At 34.6% G+C, this 23,420-nt stretch overlaps 1 protein-coding gene across 3 annotated transcripts in view; it reads left to right on the top strand.

Annotated features, from left to right (window-relative positions):
* Positions 1-23,420, top strand: part of Drip (aquaporin homolog protein drip) — a 75,178-nt gene that overhangs the window by 9,332 nt on the left and 42,426 nt on the right. The window contains exons 2-3 of one of the 3 annotated variants that reach the window (XM_028313573.1): positions 922-996; positions 21,545-21,741. In XM_028313573.1, coding sequence (XP_028169374.1) covers positions 922-996; positions 21,545-21,741 — 272 coding nt within the window. Of the gene's footprint in view, positions 1-921; positions 997-17,037; positions 17,383-21,544; positions 21,742-23,420 lie in introns of those variants that run through there. The other 2 variants (XM_028313574.1, XM_028313575.1) reach the window with 2 other exon arrangements.

The following is a 23,420-nucleotide window of genomic DNA, read 5'->3' as shown; positions in this document are numbered from 1 at the left end:
ACCCAAAAACAACGACATTTTCCCATGTAATTTCATTTATTTTAAATTATATAGAATAAGAAAAAGAATACTTTATTCAGCATAGAAAAATAAAATAAAAATACCGTACATATAACATTAAACATTAAACTACAAGCTATGCTGAAGAGGCGTCCGCTCAGCTATATTCGCGACATAACAAGCGCCATGTCGAGAAGCTGGTTTTCAGCGGGAACCAACACGATGAAGATTGCGGATTGCGCGCCCTCTTGACCGGGACCATATTGAGGCTACCAGTCAAGAAGGCGCGCAACAGGGGGCGTTATGGGCGGATATCTAAATAGAAATTATTTATCTAAATAGAAAGTTCAAAAGCAATTAAGGAATTTTGTGGCAATAAATTGATTGCGGGAAATAGTCGCGGGAATTTCCTGGATGCGAGCAGCGCGGGACCAGTCGTTGTGGAATCCCTAGGAAGAGGCCTTTGTCCGACAGAGGACGTCATTTGGCTGAAACGAAATCGGTTGTAAATTAAAGACTAAAGAAATAAGTGAATAAAAGCTGCTTTCTTTTCTCGGAAGAAAGTGTAATTGAGTTAAGGAAAGATCTAGTGATATAACTTATCTATACTAATATTATAAAGCTGAAGAGTTTGTTTGTTTGTTTGTTTACTTGAACGCGCTAATCTCCGGAACTACTTGTCCGATTTGAAAAATTCTTTCAGTGTTAGATAGCCCATTTATCGAGGAAGGCTATAGGTTATACAACATCACGCTATGATCAATAGGAATAGAGCAACAATGAAAAATGTTGCGAAAACGGGTTTTCACGCGTACGAAGTCGCGGGCACAGCTAGTTATACATAATATTTTAAGTAAATATTTTCGACTTTGTATAGGTAACTATGTATTGTATATTTATTACATGTAAGTATCATTGCAGATGTAGAAGCGGGCAATGCCGCGCCAGCCTCCGAGCCCAAACCCAAGCCCAAGAACAAATTCCAAAAGTTTTTCGGTAAGTGCCGCATGCCTCAAGGCCTTGGCACATGCACTCTAGAATGCAACCGATTATGGTCACTTTCTCCAAGCACATTACAATAAATATCCTATAGATTATGGGCACAATTATACTGGGCACAATTGCTAAACCACTCTATTGTTCTTCTTAATTCTATGAACATCGCTGAAACTTTCTATACTATTCTTCTTTATTCTTGGATGATGTACGAAAAGCTGTCTTCAAACGAAGGGTATATTAATGCATGAGTAAGAATATTTATTTGAAGATGCAGTAAAACGCTTGTAAAAATGTTCCTATGAACAACAAACGTCATGTTTCTTAAATTACGCACTTTTTGCTGTTCGTACACACGTCTGTTTATCACGGGAATTGTCTTGCCATAAAACTTCTGGAAATTCGCATGTAATTTACACACTGATCATAAACGCACCATCTCTATTTCACACTAGCTGCTGTCGGCGGCTCTGCTCGCATTTTGTCATGTTTTATGGAGTTTTCTTTTGGTTTTTTTTATCCACAACGAGGAAGCTCTTGGCCTGTATCTCACCTGATGTTCCTACTTTTAAGATATCCCATACATTAATCCCTCGCCCATTTTCAACCCCACATAATACGAATATCTAGAAAATCTCAAGCTTTTCTTATGATCAACACTTTCAGTAGGCAATGATTTAAGGATTTTTACACAGTTTCTCTAATGTCCCTTCTTAAAGTTTAGCAAAAATCGTATAAAATAAACGAGACACAACTAGGTACTCGTAAGGATCCAAGTTTCAGTTTTCTAAGTTTTTTTCTGAAACAATCAGTCAGTCAGGGCCGAATATTTTAAGTAAGTAACACCACACGTAAGTTAAGATTAACTAACTCGTTAAGAACATCTCTCATGTAACACACTCTGCCAGATGCGCATTATCATAATATCCAACTTGCTTTATGACTTTTGGTTATGGTTTACGAGAATAGGTTTAAAGCACGATTATAATCTTCGTTACCTACTACAGAGATGATAACTGATGAACTTCGCGATAATATTCAATGTCACCACGACCAAGCGTACATGTTTAAAGAAAAGGCTTTGTAAAGTGTGTAAAGGTCTTGGAAATTGATTCACAGTAGGTAATCAAATTCATTCATTGTAAGTTGGCTTTTAAAAAGCTCTTTAATGCTAAGATCAAATGTTATAGATGTTTTAATTAATACTTAAGTGATTTTTTTAAGACAGATAATAACTCCTTCCAGGCATCCTAGAGATTGTTGCATTACAATCAAATGGGAAGGCACTGAACAATAAAATAATATACGTAAATGCTTGCAATAATTTAGTTTTTATCATACTTGTAAAACAAACCCATAAATCTAGCAACAGTTGAGTGCACTTTACAGCTGATTTGGTTTCGATAACGTCACTTTATGGCTCTACATTGCATTGCTCTGACAAAAACATATCAAATCAAAGTTTTGAAGACATTGTAATAGACTGTCTGATGCAAAGTAGCCCGTTTTTTTTTAAATTGAAAAATAATTATATTGAAAATTCATAGTAACAACATATCGATTACGTATTATTTATGACATGACTGCACTTACGCAATGGAATTAGCTTAAGGGGCTATTGTCTTTGAGCTCATGATATCGAATTGAGAATGCGTAATGCACTCGTCGTCATTGGGGGAGGCTTATCTTCAGCTTCAGCTGTGGACGTCCTACGGTGAAATGATGATGATGGTCAATGCACTCATACAGGAAAATTTACAGTCCTCTAGCATAGTGGCGAAAACCACCTAAATGTGGAGGGTTTGAATCCCGTATAACAAAATAAGCTATAATCGACCTCGGATTCGGATCGGACTCATATAAACCACGTATTTCCAAACCGCTGGACACGAGTTATATTAATTGGGAAATGCCATCATTACCGACGGATGGACATATCCGCTGACCCATTTTTCAGTTGAACAAACAAATAAAATAGGGTTCACTGAGCTATATTTAGATATTTTTGAAATTATTTTATATGTTTACTAAAACTCGCTAATACTGCAGTTACAGCAAACGATAAGCAGATGTTGTTTTCATATTCTATTTGCTTTTAAACACAATCTCTTGAAAAAACACAGATCTCATTATACGTCTTTATTTATATCCTTTTCTTCAAAGTTGCATTGAATCGAGAATTTAAATGCATAAACAGTAGTGCCTTTGTTTTATGATCATTGCAAGTTGAATTATCATAGCTAAATAATAAAAAGCTAAATTTATGTTTAATGTATGCAAAGTACCTACTAAGGTCGCGTGCGCACGTCAAAATGCGGGCAAACAATTGTATCGGTGAGAAATCACTAGCACAGGTGATTCGATGACACCTCTATTATACTTTTTCTACGGCAACTGCAATACAATACATGATAGTTTTTCTCACGTGCAAACCAATTATGTGGGAATGTTAGGGAAAGAGAAAACAGGCATCAGTCTACCAGTATCTGCTGGACAGAACTGGTAAATTATTTCCCAATGCTTTTCTTTACGAACTTTGTTTATAGATAGGACGATCACCTTGTCTTGGCAGAAAGAGTCTAAATATTACCTAAGTACCTAAAAGATAGATGTTATGGGTATGGTGAATAATACTAAAGTCGAAAACATCTCAATTGCGTCTTGATCTAATAATACTGCGGTCAAAAATTGCAATGCATCGCCCGGTAAACAAACCAATTGAATCTTTTTACTAGAGGTTAAAACTGAGACACGCCGCATAGCATACATGTGTCTATAATGCCTAAGCAAGAGTTTGTATGCTATATACATTTTTAAATTACTACCATTTGCTCCAAGACCTTATTCAACTTGATGTTCAACGAGCACTTTCATCTGCAATTAATTATAAATATACGACTGTCTAAGAACCGCGCTTATGCAGTTTGTTTTTATTTTTATCAATACCAATTTGAGCATCTAATCAACAATCGATAAGACACTTTCATACACTGATATAAGAATGCGTTTCGCTTTGAACTTGACCAGTGAAAGGACTCATCTTAGAAAGTAGACTGTCTCCCTTTCGCCTTCCGATCTACCTTCGGACATTGTATAATAGTTGCATCATTATTATACCGCGGTGTAAGGGATCGCCATATCATAGGGAACTGAATCGAGACGCTCTAGTAAACTTTAATTTGCATAACATGTTAATGCAACTGTGAGGTTTGTAAAGCCTTTGTAATGCAGTAGTAGCTCTATAATAGCGCTGGTCGCATCATATTTTAAATGTATTCTTTTTATACATTCGTAAACCAAGAATTCATGTCTGGTGAACATTTTTCTTGTTTGAATGACCTTTCGCTTTCAAGTGGTAAATATTTCTAGATATATTTAGCGTTTTATTTAGAATGCTTCAATTAAAATAAAACTAATCATATTACGAGTATGTAATACATGAAGATTGACGTCCACGATGTTCCCAATGGCAGTTAACTAACCTAACGACTGAGCGAACAGTGACAAGAGTTTTTTGGCAAGTAACCCGTTTGTAGCCGTTGTGTCACAGGCTAAAAATAGAAAAGGAAGGAATAGGCAGACAAAAAGTCTCCCACGCTAGTCTCAAATGGGCCGACAATTGCGCGATCTATAAATGTTCTAGTGGTTAATGCCGTCAGATGTCATCAGATGTACGAGTAGAGTAGATTGCAGAATACCTAGAAAGAACTAGTGAAGACAAGAGAACCCTAGCTTAAAATAGTAGAACTTGCACTTATTACTTCTGTAGGTATATTATGTGTTAGTTTTACCGATATACTGTGTTTCGCAGAACATCTTTAATTCTTTATGCTTTCAGTCAGATATATTGAGCCTTATTATTAGAGATGAAACGGATATCCGGTAACTATCCGGTAGGCCGGATATCCGGCCTAAATTTACTATCCGGCCGGATACCGGATATTAACTCACTATCCGGCCGGATACCGGATATTAAAAAACTACGACAATTTCCTATTAATAAAATGAAATACATTAATCTTTGAGGTAAACATCATTAAAATGGCTTATAATAATGACGGCTTTTATTCAAAGGTACAAAAAAGCCATATTAAGGCCTTTTAAAAATTTAATTAATTTCTTTTTCTGGGCTATTCACTCTAATGACGAATACATAATTTAATAGTAAATATCTGTTAATGTCGAAATATTGCCAAATAAAATAGGGGATCTTTTTTCACTGATGGTCTGATGCTGATCAATAGTTCAGCAAAAGTGTATGTGTGTGTAAGGACTTCTAAGTTTCTTGAATAAGTAACAACTTAAGTAGACTGGTGGATAACAGGTTTACTATTAAATATTTAAGTAGGTACAGAGCAATGGAAGTAGAAACCGCGACAGTATGGATTCGTGAGCAAAGAAGGGCCCCGCGAGGCGCGCAAACGTTTATACATATATACCGTAGCCCCCACTCGTGCCCCCACCATCCTGGGAGACGCTGAGTCCGTGGGGCGCGACCAGATGCCATGATGCAGTTCAGTCAGATTACGCAGAAAGTAACCTAATTTAATTTTCGCTATTCAATCACACACTCACTATGGCAACCGAAATCGCCCGAATTGATCTGCCCCCTAGACAAGTGGCAAAATCTGACATTCTATTCGGACTGATTCGATTTTCGAAAAGTGTGACTAGTCTAGTCGCGTTCCACTACTGATCGCGTTCGAATCACCTGTGCGGCGCTAAACTCGTCACGACATGCAATGAGACAATGGGCCAACTATCCGGCCGCCGGATATCCGGCTATCCGGCCTAGCAGCTGGCCGGATATCCGGTATCCGGTATCCGGCCAAACGACTATCCGTTTCATCTCTACTTATTATGTAGACTTTGAACTATGTGAGAGGTCTGTGCACAGAGCTGCAGAGGTTATTTACCCAGTTAATGCAATAAAGGTTACAAAAGATAGACCTAGAATATATTTTTGGCTATATACCTACTTAGCATAGAGTCTAGACCATTGTCTAGTTGAGTCATTACTCAGGTTAGATAGTCAGTTTGCCATCTATTTATTTATCGTTTACAAACGCAAGTGACCTTATAACTTGTGAACAAAAGGCTCGCTGAAAATATTACAATGAAAAATGTTAGTTACACCCAGCTTATTAATCTAGCTAATAGACAGTGACAAATTGTTTGACTCATTCTACCACATTCTATTTATAATTCGGTGTAACAAGAAGTAAAAATATATCCCTACCATAATGAAATTCATTTGTTATTTTAATTAACTCATCCAACAAAGTGCCCATGGGGCGATAACATCGACTTTAGTCCGCACAGTTAAATTAAAAGCCTTAATTTATTTTTTATTCTGTGACAGTCAGTGACAGTTAATGAATATGTGCTACTAACTGTATAAATGATCAAATTGGTATAAAAACCGCACACAAAAACTCTATATCTATCAATTGCGGTATCTTACTGTACCAATGAAACTGGGTGAAATGATACCATTCACAAATTAATCGAAAAATACTATTTAAAAATAGAAACACATCAAATAATGTCTACAATAGCAGTTCATTGTCAGATCTTTGGTAACACTCGACGGAATAGGTCGGAAATCATCAAAGAGAAGTGCAAGGCGAATGTGAGCACGCTTTGATATTTTCTAGAAACACCATTTTGACAGCTCTAAAAATATGTCAGTTGATGGGTGTTAAATATTATTAACTATTCAGTTTTGTAGACCTTTACTAGCATACAATAACCAAATGTTAAGGAGCGAAATAATCCTATAAATTGTTTTATTACCTCTCAAACATTAGGCTATTTTTTTTTCTATTAAAGCTCCCAGCTAGACGGCTTGATTTTTCCTATAGGTCTCTTCAAAAATCATCGCCTTATTTTAGAGGTAACCTTCCTCTTCTATCACTCTACCTATTGATGAGTCCGTCATCAAAATCCTTTTGTTCCTGTAGATAATTTAAAAGCTCTAATTAAGGTACAGAAATTACTTACATAATATGTACTACTTTATTTTATACTTTAAATTTGTAATAAAACTCTCAAATCAAACAAAACTAGGTCAATACCCGTGAGTGCCTTCGAAGATGCGTAGGTTCAAATTAGTGTGACGCAGTTAGTTTCCATTGAGGCGGCAATCGAGGCGCAGGCGCATGCATTATGAGACTTAAAAGCTTCAATTACGGTATCGGTTAATGTGTGTTGCTCTCTGTCAATGTGTTGTGGATGATGCGCAATGATTTACTTGGAGATCGTTTCTATATTAAGATAGTATTAGTCTTGAGAGCAGAGAAATATGTAGTAGCTTGTATATTTAACTGTTAACAGCATTTCGTTCGTTCGTTCGTTTCAACCGAAAGACGTCCACTGCTGGACAAAGGCCTCCCGCAAGGATTTCCACAAATACCGGTTCTGCGTCGCTCGCATCCAGGCACCGTATTTAACACTGGAAGAAAGATAGTAATTATTTCGTTTCGATTAAGTCACATTGGTATATCTCTCCAAGCAAATCATTGCGCCTATGTGACTTTTTAACCTTTTGCAAATTGATAGTGACAGAGTAATAGGGATAAGTGATAACATCCGAGGCGTGGTGGGTTCATATCTACATATAGAGAAATTTCATTATGACGCCTTGGTATGTGTTATTGGACAGACACTCTGGGCTGCTACCTACTGCCAATCTTATTGGCAGTATGAACTAGGATAGGAAAAAGGATAAGTCATGAATATTTTATGACGCATTAAATTAAACAGTTCCAAGAGTTATTTCAAAAAGATTGACCGGAAAAGAAAGTTTATTCGGTTGGCGCCAGTTATGGGTTACGTGCGTCAACCAATTTCCTAGATCTGCGAACGTTTAATTGATTTAAATTTATACCTGAACACGGTTTTATGTTGTGGGAAAACCCAACATAAGAAACGCATTTTGTACTTATTTATGCTCATTTCATTTTTACCGGATAACTTATAATTTTCTGTACATATATTACCTTATAGGTATAGCTTCGCTAAATTAAAACACGCGTTTGATTAAGGTCATTGTATTTTATTTTGATTAAAATAATTAAGTATAATATAAAACGAATAAGTACTATACATTAAGTTTATATCTGTCTGTTTTTTGCAAAAAAAAGAACTCACGCGCATGTGAGCTACCCATTTTTTTTTCTGTCAGATCAAGCCATTTGACATAACATGTTCGTGGAACTGTCAAAAGTTAGCAGCTTCTATGTAGGTATGTTTGTTTTTTAACCGAACCCACATCGCTAGGTGTCAGAAAAAAATTGCAAATGCCTTCCTTATGTTACTGGTGTGTGTGAATCGAGGACTGTAATTTTTTTTTAGTTTCTTATAGCGATTTGGAAATTTGATTAATACCGCATTTATAAAAGTTAATGCAATAATGTCTGCAAATAAGTAGGTACCTAAGGTAAATTTTCGTGATAGCATCATACCTTTAGATATCAATTACAACAGTGAAAGCAATTGAGACAATGAAATTGTTTTAAGAAAATTACATGCTAACTCCGCCATGGCAATTTGTTTTAGTTTCTTTTGTTTCTAAATTAACAATGGTCCCATTGATTATACTCAATGAGTTTGTTGTAATGAAATGAATGAAAATGGCGATTGTTCTCATTCATTAAGCGCGATTATAAATATCTGTAATAGCTTAGGTTGTTCTATTTTATTTTAATGTAGGTATCGATAAATTGCTTTTACTACGTATACGAGTACCTACAGTCATCAATAGAAAATAATATAGCTGTGAATCTGCTTGTACCTACTGATGGATTTATAGTATTTATAGACTTTATGGTAATCCAATTTACATCTGCTAAAAATCCTAATCCATCTTTGTTGTCGCTACCAAAATACTAGTACGTGTACGCGTACCGGTATTTACGCGCAATTGTATAAGGCTTCCATTTAAACCCAAGTTGCAAAGTATCTTTGTTAATTAAAAAATATCTGACATGCATTTAAGAACATCTAATTATGCAAAACAATAGAAACGATGATTAAGGAAATGCGTGCGAAGTTATTATGATTCTGCACGCGCGGCGCTGCGCCGCAGACGGCGACAAACGTTACGAATCTTAATGTGTGGTGCAAGCCACAAGCAGTTGCACTAGCGTTTTTAAGAGTATAAATAATATAAAAGCAGCGCTCTCTGCAAAAAGTAAATCTTTAAACTGCGATCTCCAATCCGCCTGCCAAGCGTGGGGATTATGGTAAAACCCTCCACTATAGTAGTCCAGCAGTGGACTATAAATGGCTGTTGATGATGATGATGAAAAGCTTGAGCGTGCAACTACACACAGGTCGAAACAACATTGCGTTTAAAAGTTGACAGCGAGTAAAAATAGTTGAGGATTACGCAGGTTGATACTATCTTCTACGTACACACGTATGTGGGCTTTAACTACTGTTGCAAGATTTTCTTTCTTCTCAAATGGCTCCATTCGGCAAATTCGAGTTCATTGGTTCAGCAGTTTATGAATCATTCAATCGCCTTGCATTTTACAAACCTTTTCGGAAGCAAGGCGGTGCCAACTCGTGTCGATTCTGAGTGAATCTTGGACTATAGCGTTAAGCATAAAGTTTGTGACTTGAGCAGCGTCTCAAGGCCCTCCAATGTCACACGTCAGATACGCTCCGGCCCGCGACCACTGTCAACCGTGAAGGTTTAGGTTACGCCGTGTTTACGCGGAAACCAACCAGCATACCCGCTGGCACTAGATCGTCGTTAGTTCCACAAGATTCTCACTCATGTCCTGAACTAATCTGGAATTGATTGCATTTCTTAGCTACTTATTTGTATTTACAATAGTTACTGAGTTTCTTGTGCTGCTTCTTCTCAACACTGGCCCATTTATTGTCCCGAAGCAGTGGTAGGGTTAATACTGAGACGTGTAAAAGTGGTTTTTAAAAGCCTGTTTGCATAAATAAATGAGTTTTGTGAGAGTTTTTTTTCATAAGGTTAGCTTGCTACTGACCATAATCGAAGATTCTAGAATCTTACTAAGTAAGAGTGGAAAACTTTCTAGAGATTTACGATGCAATCTGATGATAATTACAGATAGCGTTATATTCTAATAAAAAGAAAATTATGAGCTTAGCTATAACTTTATCTTATGTGCGTAATTTTAATTAATGTCCAATTATGAGTTAGCCAGCCACACGTTAAGTGGTAGTGTGTTAAGGCGTTTTTAACAACTAGTCAACGTTTTTTTCGATAAGTACCTACCTATTTACTCATGGTGTAAATTAAATGACACGATAAAATGTATTTAATGAAGTTTCAAATGAACCAAATTATTCAAATAAGGTTTTGGTTACGAATATAGTTTAGTTTAGGTGCATAATTTGCCCTTGTTCAGTCTTAGTTTTCAGGCTGACTAATTCCTTATCAGCATTTGATGATAATGTACAAAATTAACATTATCCTGTTTCCTGTAGAAACCACATAAATATTCTCGTAGTGGTTCTAATATTAACTTTTACCCGTTGGCTCGTAACTGTGCAGCGTCGTTTGCATGAGATACTGATGTATGGTGCATTTTAATTATGATCCTTGTCAGCAAAATTAAAAGCAAACCACGCATCCACACCACCTTAAGCAAGACTGGGTAAGGATAATAATATACATAATAATAAACAATTGAAAGTGCGTCCTTACCTAGAGAGACAATAAACTGTTGCATGCAAGATGCGCCATATAAACATCACAGTATATAAATGAAACATTGTCTTAGAGCGCTGATGAAAATAGTGCATGTAGACATTGTAACTTTGTAACTTACGAACATAGAGAGAGATATGCGAATCGATCCTATCACAGGCCCTAAAGTGTTATTTTCATTATGAAATTACTACTTTGACTAGGTTCAAAAAACTGTCACAATTTGTTCGGTCAACTGTAAAGACTTGTACTCGTATTCTGAGAATTTTAATAACGCTAAACGTAAACCTGGAGCAATGTAAGTTCCGTTATTTTCCAGTTTTACATTCCCGAGCGGGTTACATAAGCAGGCGAGATGTTGCGCAAAATATATGTTATTATTTTACTATTGGCGGCAGCAATTGGCAGGCTGGCGGTAAGTTAATTTGACCGCTTAACAGCGTCGCGTTGGATCGTGTAGAGTCACCAGGCATTTGGTTTCCGAGAGACAAAGTAAACGTTTAATTTTACCTGAGCAGTCACAATTTTTAATACTGAGCTTGCGGGTTATCCCGGTGCGAATTTAGTATGATGAGAACGGCCGTTTCTTTCTTTATAGCTTGAGGTCAAGCTATAGTTGTGATAGTTGGTGCAATTTATTAATTTAGAGTCTATCGTATTAAGCTATGATAGAACGATGCCTATAGTGTCTCATTTGTGTGTGTCAAATAAATATTTTTTCTTTCTTTCTTTCTTTCATTTATTATGATACCAGGGTTGTGGCTTATATGATTACAAATAACGCGATAGATGCAGGAAAAAAGCAAATATTGTTTTACTCGTAAGTAGGTGGGTGACAAGGTGGAGACAATTATTAATTTATTAAAACAAAATACTTTTCTCACTACGGCATTTGTTTTGATATCGAAACAATCAGATAATAAAGAGAAAGGGTCTTTGTCCAGCTTATTGTGTCCACTTGGCCACCGCACGCCAGCGTGTAGCCGGCGCGTGCGACGTTCATTGTCACGGCCGTTGCTGCGCGTGATCGCTTCATTATCCTAACTTTGATTTATTTATAACATTTCCATCTTATTCAGGAAAATATTTATGATATAATACTTAATGTATTTGAGGAAGCATGGGACACATTTTTGAAAAAATTCAATATTATCAAAAAAAGAGTAAAGGTGAGGTGGCACCCTTTATGTAGAGGCGAAGCGAAAGTTACGTTTAGGTTCGGTGCTTAGTTAAAGTCTTATTGACTTGAAATATTGGATAACAAATTCAAATGAATAGATATAGGTATCACAATTTTCTCAAAAAAGAGATAAAGAAAAACACATAAATAGAGCTAGTACTACAGTCCCAACATTTATTTTTTACAATAATAATAAAGTCAATTATCGTCATGTAAGTAAGCTTTAAATAGCACTTTTCAACAGTATAATTTACTATTAATTGTAATAAAATAACTACTTATTTGCTTCATTTAACATTTCGTAGTTCGTATCGACAAAGCAACAATAATTTTCGTGTTTTATCGACACAACAAATAGGTTTATGACATCATATTGTCTAAATCGACAGACAAATAAAATAATTCAAACTAAGTCATAGGTATTTTAACTTAGATGCGGCAGTGAATCGGTGATAATATACGAATTGATTAGAAGCTGGTCGCGGAGTTTTGTCACCGCTTCTCACTGTCATTGTCACGGACGTTATTTTCCATTTTGTGTTTATTTTATATGTTAAAGCATGCTTGTTACTGGACTATTCTGTAATTTGAAGTTTCCTACCTGTAATTTGTAATACTAACTGAGCAACGAAATGCACACTTATATTATTGTGTAAGCATCTATTGAAAATCGGAACATATGGATCATTTTACCACCTTTGCTGAAAATAATTGACTATCTTGAATTTCGGCCAAGGTGACCTGCAAATACCCCTATAATAGAGTTGCATGTTCATAATTAAAAGCATCATGATTATAAAGAAGTACTAACGAGTACCTATATGGTTTCTCGGTGGATCTACGAATTAAATACAATCTAATTATCTAAAATCTAGACTATTCTATAGCGCATTCAGTACGCACTGAAGTAAACAATAAATAACATATCATTACTTAATAACTTTATAATTGCAGTTCAGTAGACAATGCAGTGACGCACGCGCATCGAATTGGCAATTTGACACATTATACCGCAGCTGCGAGTCATTGTCATGGCCGTGACAGCTCGGCTAGGCAATCATGAAACTGCTTTTAATGATTGATTAAGTTTTAGTTACAGGCTTTTTGTGAAAGCCGTCTTCTGTTGCATAGAAGATTCTTAAATCATTGTTAATGGGGATGTTGCCTGGGTCAAAAAGCAAGAGTTTTAATTAGTCCGTCAGTTAACTTATCAAAAAATACTCTACACGTATTTTTCACTTTTTCAAACTAATGAAAATTTAAAGAGATAAAGCGCCCCAAAGTTCATAAGAAGAGGCCCGTGACGTCAACGCTTGCTTAAAAATGCCGCACGTTGTGACGTCGTGCGCAACTTCAACGCACCATAACTATGTAATTATTTGTTAGATTGACAAATAAAAATATATGTGTCCAATATTTTTTGATATTAAACATTACGGACTAAAAAAATTTTTTTAGGCAACTAGCCTATTATATGATAATCTAATTTCATATGAGGAATAATATGTTTGATCATCTTGCGTTGACCATAGTTTCTGATTTACTTCATAAGTTGAGCTTATTTATGCTACCTAGCTCTTTTTAAATTGTTATTTACTAAAATGTTTTTCATACAAATGCATTTTTTTAGCTCTAGCTTGTATTCAGAGTCTGTTAAGTATAAGTATTTGAAACAATAAGTAGGCGTTATTGGGTGCCTAGTTACTGAAATGCATTATTTCCTAAATGGGTTTTACTTCACAGCTTATGCAGTTTTTATAAAACCATGGTTTATGATTGTTGTGGTTTAGTTCTACAAAAAAACAGTTTTTCTAAAAGTCTAATATTCCATGCGTCATAGCAAATAAACAAACAGACGTAATATCTTTATAATAAGTAAATTGTGTCAATTTTGTCATCATTTTCCTCCAATAACACGTACTCGCATCAAGTCTCAGGAAGCATTTTATTGTTTTGTCAATCTTAGGCCACTTTTCTCATGGCTCACAAAGAATTGTAATTATATTTATCGTGAATTAACTTTTTATGTTTTGATTGATTGAAGCGGATATAATTTTTTAATTTCAATATTTGTATTTCCAATATTGGTAGGTAAAGACGCATTTGACATTTCTATGTAATTTAACGTTCTTACGAATGGTACAATACAGGTAAAATGTACGACGTTTGGTTTGTGAATGGGTGATGTACACTAGAACACATCAGCAGCTAGCTATAACTTTACAAACTTTCTAATGCACGTAAAGAGATTAACTTCTTAATCGATCATTGAAACGCCAAAATTAAATTTTCGTGCTAATTCTGCAATCCGTCAACATTAATCTATAAATATAATTATCGCACGCACTGCATACTCAGTATGTTTATCGTAATCCCGTAAAAGGATGGGTGATAAGTGATAAGGCATTAGCGGCCGCGATTGCACGTGATGGATCGCAACGCAAGTGCGTGTGTCAGTCCGCAATTTTGCCAGATCAAATTGTCATTTATATATTAATCTAACCTTTTTTGACCATATTTAATAAATAAAAACCTTTATAATTACACAAATGGCCCCTCGTTCTTATATAGAAGCTTTTGTTAAAAGAGTAGGAAAGCTACAAATGAAATTGAATGACTAAAAAGATTTTCTATATATAAAATATGTATAATTTACCTACCTGCTTGTGATCATTTACATTTAAAGTCATCCCTTTCTACCACTAAACGTTCTATCGTACTCTCAGCAATGATTGACTTGATGGATCGACGCCACTCGCATGTGTGTCAAGTTCGTTTTTTGTGTCCTATGTAATTGTAAAGAATCATCTATCCTCTAAACATGCCCGTGACATAGTATGTCGCTCTGCTATACAATATGCCCCGGCCGATCTTATATCTCTATAACAGTTTATAAATATGTTATAAATAGCTATTATTAATCACTTAATTTAATAATACTCGTATCGAAATAGGAATTTTATAAATACATTGCTAATTTGCTAGTAGAACAAGATTTAGCATCTAAGTCGATTAAAATACCGGAAAAATCTATTTGATATCCAAATAAATTATAATTATTTGCATCCAAACAAGAGGTTGTGGTTAGTGCCAAACACGACAACATAAATAGCGTCTATTGTAAAAAACCTAAGATTATTCTTCTACCATCTTTGGTCGCAATTTGGTTGGTTGACTCTGCAGAATGTAGAGTCAACAAATTAAAAAATTGGCCAAGTGCGTTTCGTTTCGCGTTTCAGTGTATAGGGTTCCTTAGTGGTCCGTCGTTAACACAATATATTTCAGAAGCAAGCAATTACTTCATCTAAAGTTACTTTTCATATTTATTTCTAAGTATTTTTTATGAGGTATGAAAATTTATAATACATGAGTAAAACGACTATTACTGTTAAACTAACTGATCTATGTTAACCGTTATAGTTTTCCTTGAAAGTTTATAAAAAGCACTATTATCGTGAATTTTTAAAGATTTTTCAAGCCAACAGTTTAGTTTTTAGAGAGGCGGGGACGCGCTACTCGTTCAAAAATTGGCTCTTAAAACTTTAATATTTTGGAAAACGGATCCCTAAAAAAATATCCCCACTTTACATGTAGGAACCGAACCACCCTAAAAATTTTTTTTCAAAATTTTATTCGGCTTTGTCGGCGTGATTAATAAACATACCTCTACAAAATTACAGCTCTCTAGTGTCAATAGTTTCCAAGCAAAACCTCGGAAGGACAGACAGACTTGACGAAACTTTAAGGGTTCCTTGTCAGGACTACGGAACCCTAAAAAGGGTTTAGCACACAGTTGTTTTATTATAAAGTTGATAGTTGTACTTGTAAGTTGTAAGTCTACACGCATCTATGTACAAATTTACATATTATAACAATTACGAATAAATGTAGACTGATATTTTTGTTGCGACTTTTTCTAAATTGGATGCGTGTTATTTTCTGAATTACCTCTAATCTTAAATGTTTAGCCAGAGTTTTCTAGTATTTTCAGTCGAGAAACAGTGTTCACCCAACCGTGGTGTTTATGAACATATTTTTAGACTTAATTTGAGGTTGAAAATAATTATTAGAGAATAATGGTGTAACCCACCTGACATTGCAAAATAATTGGGCACTAAACATAAAGTTACGTTTTTTATCTATACACGTAATTTGTTTCCAAAATTATGGACGGGGATTTTCGGTAACGTCATGTTTTTTTGTTCTTCAGAGAAACTGCGCCGAAAAATTGCGTCCATAACCAAATAAATTACAATAAAATGATACGAAAAGTCAATCTGAATTTATTGTGCTATTCTAACTAAAGATTTAACTGGTTCATTAAGTAATATCATTTTATTTTTTTACGACCCTATAGTTACGTATAATTTTGATATCCTTGCGCCCGTCATAAAAATAAGGACGAAATAATTAGTGTTAACATTTCGCACGCGTAGGGGCAAGTAATTAATCAGCATAAAATACAAATAAAGAGTAAAACACGAAAACTTCATTGCTTTCAAAAGCTTTTAGTTTTAACAATAACTTAATGTGTCAGTCCATGACATACTTCATGAAGTTTATGTTGAGCCATAAAAACTGATATTATCTTTTCCCATCTTTCATAAATTTTGTTCATAAGGCGCGTCATAGTCTCCCGCTATCATCGCTATCACCGGAAAACGTTGCGGCTTATTTTCTTAACTAAAGCAATCAGACTACGACAACATATTTATCTCAACACTATCTAACGTGTGCGCAAACAAAGATTGCCACCGAATTTGAGATATCACTGTAAAAAAGTGACCAATAATTAAAATATAAAATTCGATAAAATTCCTGCGGTTCACTACATTCCTGAATATTAATGACAATTTCAGAACCACTTGTATCAATATCAAATACATATTTTCACGTAACAAATATGTAGAGTTAATACACGTGCATGACACGTAACTGAAAATCCTTGCTCTCACATTAACTGTGACGGGCCGTATTATATCATTATACAATATCATTGTACGTAATTTTGAATGTCACCTATTGTTTATCAGTTAGTAAATAGGTGAGCTACAATAGTCTGTAATCGGCATTTCACGCCGCGGTATTGTTCCGCGTATATATGGGCGAATTAATTCGCGGTTAATTTGTAAACACGGCGAAGTATGTGCCGACTTGAAACGAAAAAGTGCGGTGCTCTCGCTGCCTGTTACCTGTCAGCCATCCCCGGTCACAGATCGCACACTCAAGTGTATGTTGCGACGCCGAGAGGTGGTCTCACACACGCGGTCAACGCTCGAAATTCAAAAATTCAAACTTGAACGACGTTCTATTATTTCTTTTTCTTTCGAAATAGCGGCATCGGAATTTTTCAATTAGGAAGCAAATTACTTTCACAGTGGTTATTTTATCTGTCGACACTGCGGTTGGGCTCTGTCTAAACGCAAAGTGCCTGGACTGAACTAGAAAGTGCTCGCCGGTGATACTATCACGATGAAAACGGATTACGCTATGGATGAGATGCAGAAGAGTAAGTAGTACTCAGCAATTATTCTGCTTGTATATTTAAATAATTATATGAAATGGCAACACAGTACTGAAAATTATGTAGAGTAAGATTTTGCATTAAGTAAATAACAATCTACGCACTGTCTTTATAAGGAAAATGATTATACGAGTATGTTTACACAAGATAAGAATTACTTTTTCATGTTGCATTCCGTAACATTGCTATTAAATTTTTACCACTTCAATGAAAATAGTTAGAAATGTTGTTATTAACTGAAAAAAAAAAACGTTTTGAATAGAGCATTAGGGGAATTTAAATTTTCAGTGTGAACACTTTGTACCTGTTTCTTTAAGAAATTAAAACGGATTTATTTTCAATACACAAACCAATAAATTATAAATAATAATGACACCAGAACGAACAGTTTCTGAAGATTTAATTTTGGTTTTAATGAAAATTAGAAAAATACATTAACAATTTAAATAAGTAGTAAACTTATAGAAACCTTTATTTATTTACGATCGACCGTTATTTTCCCATTTAGGTACTTTGTAAGATAAATCCAGGCTTTAGTGAATGGTAAATAAACGATAAAAGAAATGCATTTTACTTTACATTTCAAGTTTTTGAGAGACATAAAAGTAGAGTATGTTTAATTACTCTTTAACTTCAATTCCAAGGTTATCTAATTGAATACTATTAATTTAACCGATAGTACTGCAGACCGGAATAATTTCCAAGTCGTTAAACTACATGCAGTTAATGTGATCCAACTTAGCATAAACATTAAAGTAACTAGTATAATAATATCGAACGACATTAATTAACTACATATTTAATAGTTCTAGAAAAGTGATAAGAATCATGAAAACGACATAAATAGTTATGTAGTTGCTCTATTTAAATATTACCTATTGAACACCTGTAGTTCGTCATTGTTAAATGTCAATTGTATGTGTTTAAGTATTTATATAAAGAAGTTGTCCTGTTTTTTCAATTCAAATTCAAGTTTTTTATTAGTGTGTAATAGTAGGCTCTTTTCAGGGCACTTAATTAGGTACTCCAAAAATCTTTTTACTTGCTACCAAGCACATTAGCTCTCAAAGAATAACATTTTCAACAATTAGACTTTAATGCTATAAAAATAAAGAAAAGTAGAGCAAGTTGTAATAATTTTATCTCGGTGCACAAGCGCGGATTTAGTCTAAAATCCTTTTATTTAATACAAAGGTATCTAGCAGTTGTTCACAAAGAAAAACATTTCAACAATTAGATCTTCTGAAGAAAAGTAGAGCAAACTAAATCATTTTATCTCGGTGCGCAAGCTCGTACTTATTATTTGTAGTAAACATTGACTTACAGGTGCAAACACAAGGTCCTGCAAATGCGCCTGCGCTGTTTGATTAGTTAATCTCTCTTTGCCTTGAGATATAGAAATGGGAGCAATATTATTAAAAAATGTACCTAATTACAAACTACATACGAGTAGATGGACCTTACCTAAGTTGTGCCTAGATAAAAAAAAGTTACACGCTTGTTGAAATGTTTTAAAATGACATTTCTATACTAAACGTCACTTTCAAATACTGTTGATACAATGATACGTGTAATTTTTATTAGTAAGGGGGTAAATAATAAGTAATAATTGCTCTACCACGATACATAATAATAAATCTATACTAATATTATAAATGCGAAAGTAACTCTGTCTGTCTGTCTGTCTTGCTTTCACGCCTAAACCACTGAACCGATTTTGAAGAAATTTGGCATAGAGATAGGTAGTTTGAGTCGGTCCCGGGAAAGGACATAGGATAGTTTTATCCCGGTTTTTGAAACAGGGACGCGTGCGATCAAGTTTTTCTGTGAAAGACAAAATTCCACGCGGGCGAAGCCGCGGGCGTAAAGCTAGTATTTAATAAATAAAGGCAAGAGATCATATTATATCATCATCCATCTTCCTCACAAACTCACATCCAATAGTATAGGACTGTGTGAAATTTTGAAAGGGTGGATATCCATCCAGATGTTGGTCTTTTATTGTTTGGTATAGAGTTAGTTGAAGACCTAAGAAAAAACATAGGAGTTTTGTTAGGATATTTTAAAAGCGAAACGCGTGCGGTAAATCTTTCTGTGGCGGACGGAAAATCACATGGGCGAAGCTACGGACAAAAACTAGTGCAAACACTTATAAAACAATAATTTTAAGGGTAGAGTTTATAAAGGTGACAATATTTTCAAATGAATATTAGTCACACTACTCAACTACACCAAAACATTATCATTAAAATTTATTCGAGCAATGCCATTGTCTCTACACAATACGTCCATTAATATGGTTGTAAAGTAAATAATTATATCTGTCGCATATACCAACTTATTATAATAATATGTATATGATCAACTTAGTACTACATTTTATAGCAATAATTTGTCATTTTGCTTTGTAAGGTCACATAATAATAAGAGCATTGCCTATAAATTAGGTTTAGAAATGTTGATAGAATACCACAGATATAGAACTATATCTGTGTAGAATACTGAATACCTTAATAGAACTTTTTTAAGTATTTCATTTCAATAAAATGCAAATTATTACGAGTTAAGTCGTAAGCTGTGTATAAATTTTCAATCATGATGTAATATAATAATAGTTTTACTGTTTAATAATATTCGTATTTGTTTTATTTTGCTCCAGCGAAATATTCCGACTAATGCGCTGTAGGAGTGACTGGCCACAAATAAAAAGAAGTTAGGTACACAGCGTCTGCAAATATCACCTCTTGCTGCTTAGATTTTTGAATGTTTTAACGGCTACTTTCCCGTGACACTTTTAGGAAATAAACCAAAAAGTATCGCTACCGTGACCAACAGCTAAAAAAAGTTATATTGCCAGAAAAAAATAATTGAGTACAGATTTGTTCGGCGTATTTCCATAGAATTCGCGAACACTCGATCTGATTTCACGGCTCAGGATACCTACTCACAAAGTGATTGAATGTAAAGTAATCATTTTGATTAAGTACTTTTTAAAAGCGGAAATTCATGATTACACATATACGCACATCGTTTATTTAATTCTAATAATAACTATCCGAAAATTCGATCGTTTCGATTCGATAAAGGTAGGTTATTAATAATATTTAATGAGGTGAAAATAAATAAAAGTAGATAATTTATGTAATAATTCTAGAACTACGGTTTGTTTAAGCCAGATACAACATGAAATTTAATACTAAATACCTATTCACATGCAAAATCGCATTTTAAGCAGTTTGGAAAAATTTGAATTTGGAGTGATTCAAAAATAGCTCTACTGTTTTGTTATTTTTGTGATTATAAAATAGGAATAACTATTGGTAAAATATATTATAAGAAGCTTAGGATATTTATTATTATATCTCAGGAGAGAGTCTTATAAACTATTGACTATTAATACAATAGTTAACCCCACATTCATCCATCAACTTCCGGTCAGTGACATGTTATGAGTAGTACTAACAAACCTGTCATACACTAATACTCAATTCTATTCACTTATGTGTATTTATGTTCCTTTCACTTGTCCAGTTACAATTTCAATGGATCCACAGATTAATATTGATGCATTTATTGAAAAAACAAATGAGTAACCGTGTTATATAATTGGTTATACCTATTAGAGTTTGAAATAAGCATCTTTTATGACTTAACTGCAGTTATAAAGTTCGTGTTTCTAAGAAATATCGATTACATCGATTTTACTTCGTTTCTCGTTTTGTGTTCACATTCAAAAGCCGTAAAAACTGAATTTGTTACACCTTAAAGTAGGTCGATAACATAAATGTTTATTCACCATGATAGAGTACGGAATGCGTTGTATGAGCCCATACAATGGAAATCAAAACGTTCTATTTGCATACTTTTTCGTAACCAGGAAATAATGTAACACCTTATGTTATAAAATTATTATTTTGTGATAATTTGAGTTTTTTACAAGCTTTATATCGACTTCACTTGTTAGTATGTGTGGGACAAATCTTGCAACTAAACTCGATTCAATTCCAGGCATAAACTGAGGCTTACGATTAGTTCAATTTTTATCATTTAGTCAGATCAATTGGAAGATGATAATCATATTATGACTGTGATTCAATCGAGTTTTATGTTTTGTAACATCCGACTTACCTGCACATTTGTTGTCCAGAGACAGGTTCGATCCTGGGCCTCTCAGACATCACAGAGAACAAGCTGCTGTGGCGACAGCTGGTGGCAGAACTGCTGGGCACCTTCGTGCTGGTCTCCATCGGCGTAGCGTCCTGCATCGCCATCGTCGAGGCCAACGCCCCGAAGGTCACCACCATCGCGCTTGCTTTCGGTCTGCTCGTTGGATCCATTGTGCAGGTCAGTGGAGCTTCTGAAAAGGCATTACTTTTGTAATTTCAACATTGTTGCATTAGGTATTTGTAATGTAGTCTCTGTACAAAAGAAACAAAAGAATATTGAAGTTTATTACGTAACTAATACTAAGTCTAATTAAAATTAATGGTCGTAATAGTGCAGATATTACCTTAGTAGAGAAAGTATTTTTCACAGAAACTGTAATTCGAATTCGTACAACTCTGAGAATAGTTACTAATTAGAAATTAGTAGATTGTAATTTATACACCACCTTACACTTAGTACGGGGCGCGGAGTAACTGTAAAATATCCTTATGAAACACTTGATTTAACCTGTGATTTGGAGTGGGCTAACTTCTTAACTTTAGCTATAGTCCCTAAAGGACTATTAGACTGAAAGTACATAAACTGTATAAAGTAACGTTTATCGAGTGCTTTAAATACTTCGGTACTAATTTAAATCTGTAAAACAAGCCTGTCCATCTTGAAGGGTAATTAATCAACTTCTCAGCCCACTCAGATTTTTCCACTCTAATTTTAGATGTCAAAAAAGGTCCAACGGACTTTGACTTATATGCTAATGAAATGGAGTGCAAATAATAATATTTTTACCAATAATCATCTACAAAAAACGTCTCATTGCGACAAGCAGTACGAGTAATTCTTCTTCTCTGCCTACGCCACACAACCGGTCTGGATATGATAAATCAATTGCAGTAAAAAAATAACATTTCGCATTGTTTAGTTTTTTATTACCATTTAAACTTTGTCTTGTATGAGCCATGTTGTTGTCTTCAAATATCGTCGTCATGTGCCTGGCACAGAAAATTCCTCGCATATTCTAATTAAACACGGCGCCATCAAGACCCAAAATAAGCAAAGATTTTAGATCGACCAGTACAAGTTTTTCTTATAAAATATAGTGTTGCTGACAGTTCCACCAGCAATCTTTTTCTCCTAATTGTTTAGTTGTATTTGTTTTCCTTTTTTATTTTGCTACTTTGAAACAAAAAGCTGTTTCCTTGCATCTTCTTCTAGCGTAAGTACTCGATATCGTATTACATATTATGGATATTGACCTGACTTCTCATGAAGGTTTCCTATTCGATATCGCTCGCAAAATTATAGTAGCATAACGTTTATCGAATTTAGATGAAATCTAAGATTGATCTCCTTCGACATTAACATAAAGCGTGTCGATCCATTCGTGGCGCATCGAGCTACGAGTAACCTATTGAGTGTAGCGATAAGGAAAGTCGACGCTCAATAGAATCATAGAATCGTTATTTTTTATCGCGGTGAAATTCACTTCGCACTCATATAAAAAATAATCGGCATAACTCATAACTTTTGAGACCAACATTGATCAAAATATTAACATTTGACATCTGGCTTTCAAAGCCTAGTTTGACAAATGGAAACGAAAGTGGCTTGAGCTTTAAAATACATTGATTTGTCTAACTGTTCATTAAACAAATATGACATGTGTTACGTACTTTCTAAGTGCTTTGACTAATTAATAGTGGGTAGTTACTTAAATGGCGATAATGTCTTCAATAGACACTACTCTCTTATCTAAAAAAATACAAGTTGGCTAGACTTAGTAGGATAGGCAATAAATTTACACTACTGATATGCTGCAGGCTATCTTAATAATCCGCTGTAAACGTTTAATCCGGCTA

Source organism: Ostrinia furnacalis, unplaced genomic scaffold (genome assembly GCF_004193835.3).
Source record: "Ostrinia furnacalis isolate ACB-3 unplaced genomic scaffold, ASM419383v2 OfSCF4279, whole genome shotgun sequence".
Lineage (NCBI taxonomy): Eukaryota > Metazoa > Arthropoda > Insecta > Lepidoptera > Crambidae > Ostrinia > Ostrinia furnacalis.
Note: the sequence above shows the minus strand (reverse complement) of the source record. Positions and strands in the feature narration are given on the sequence as shown.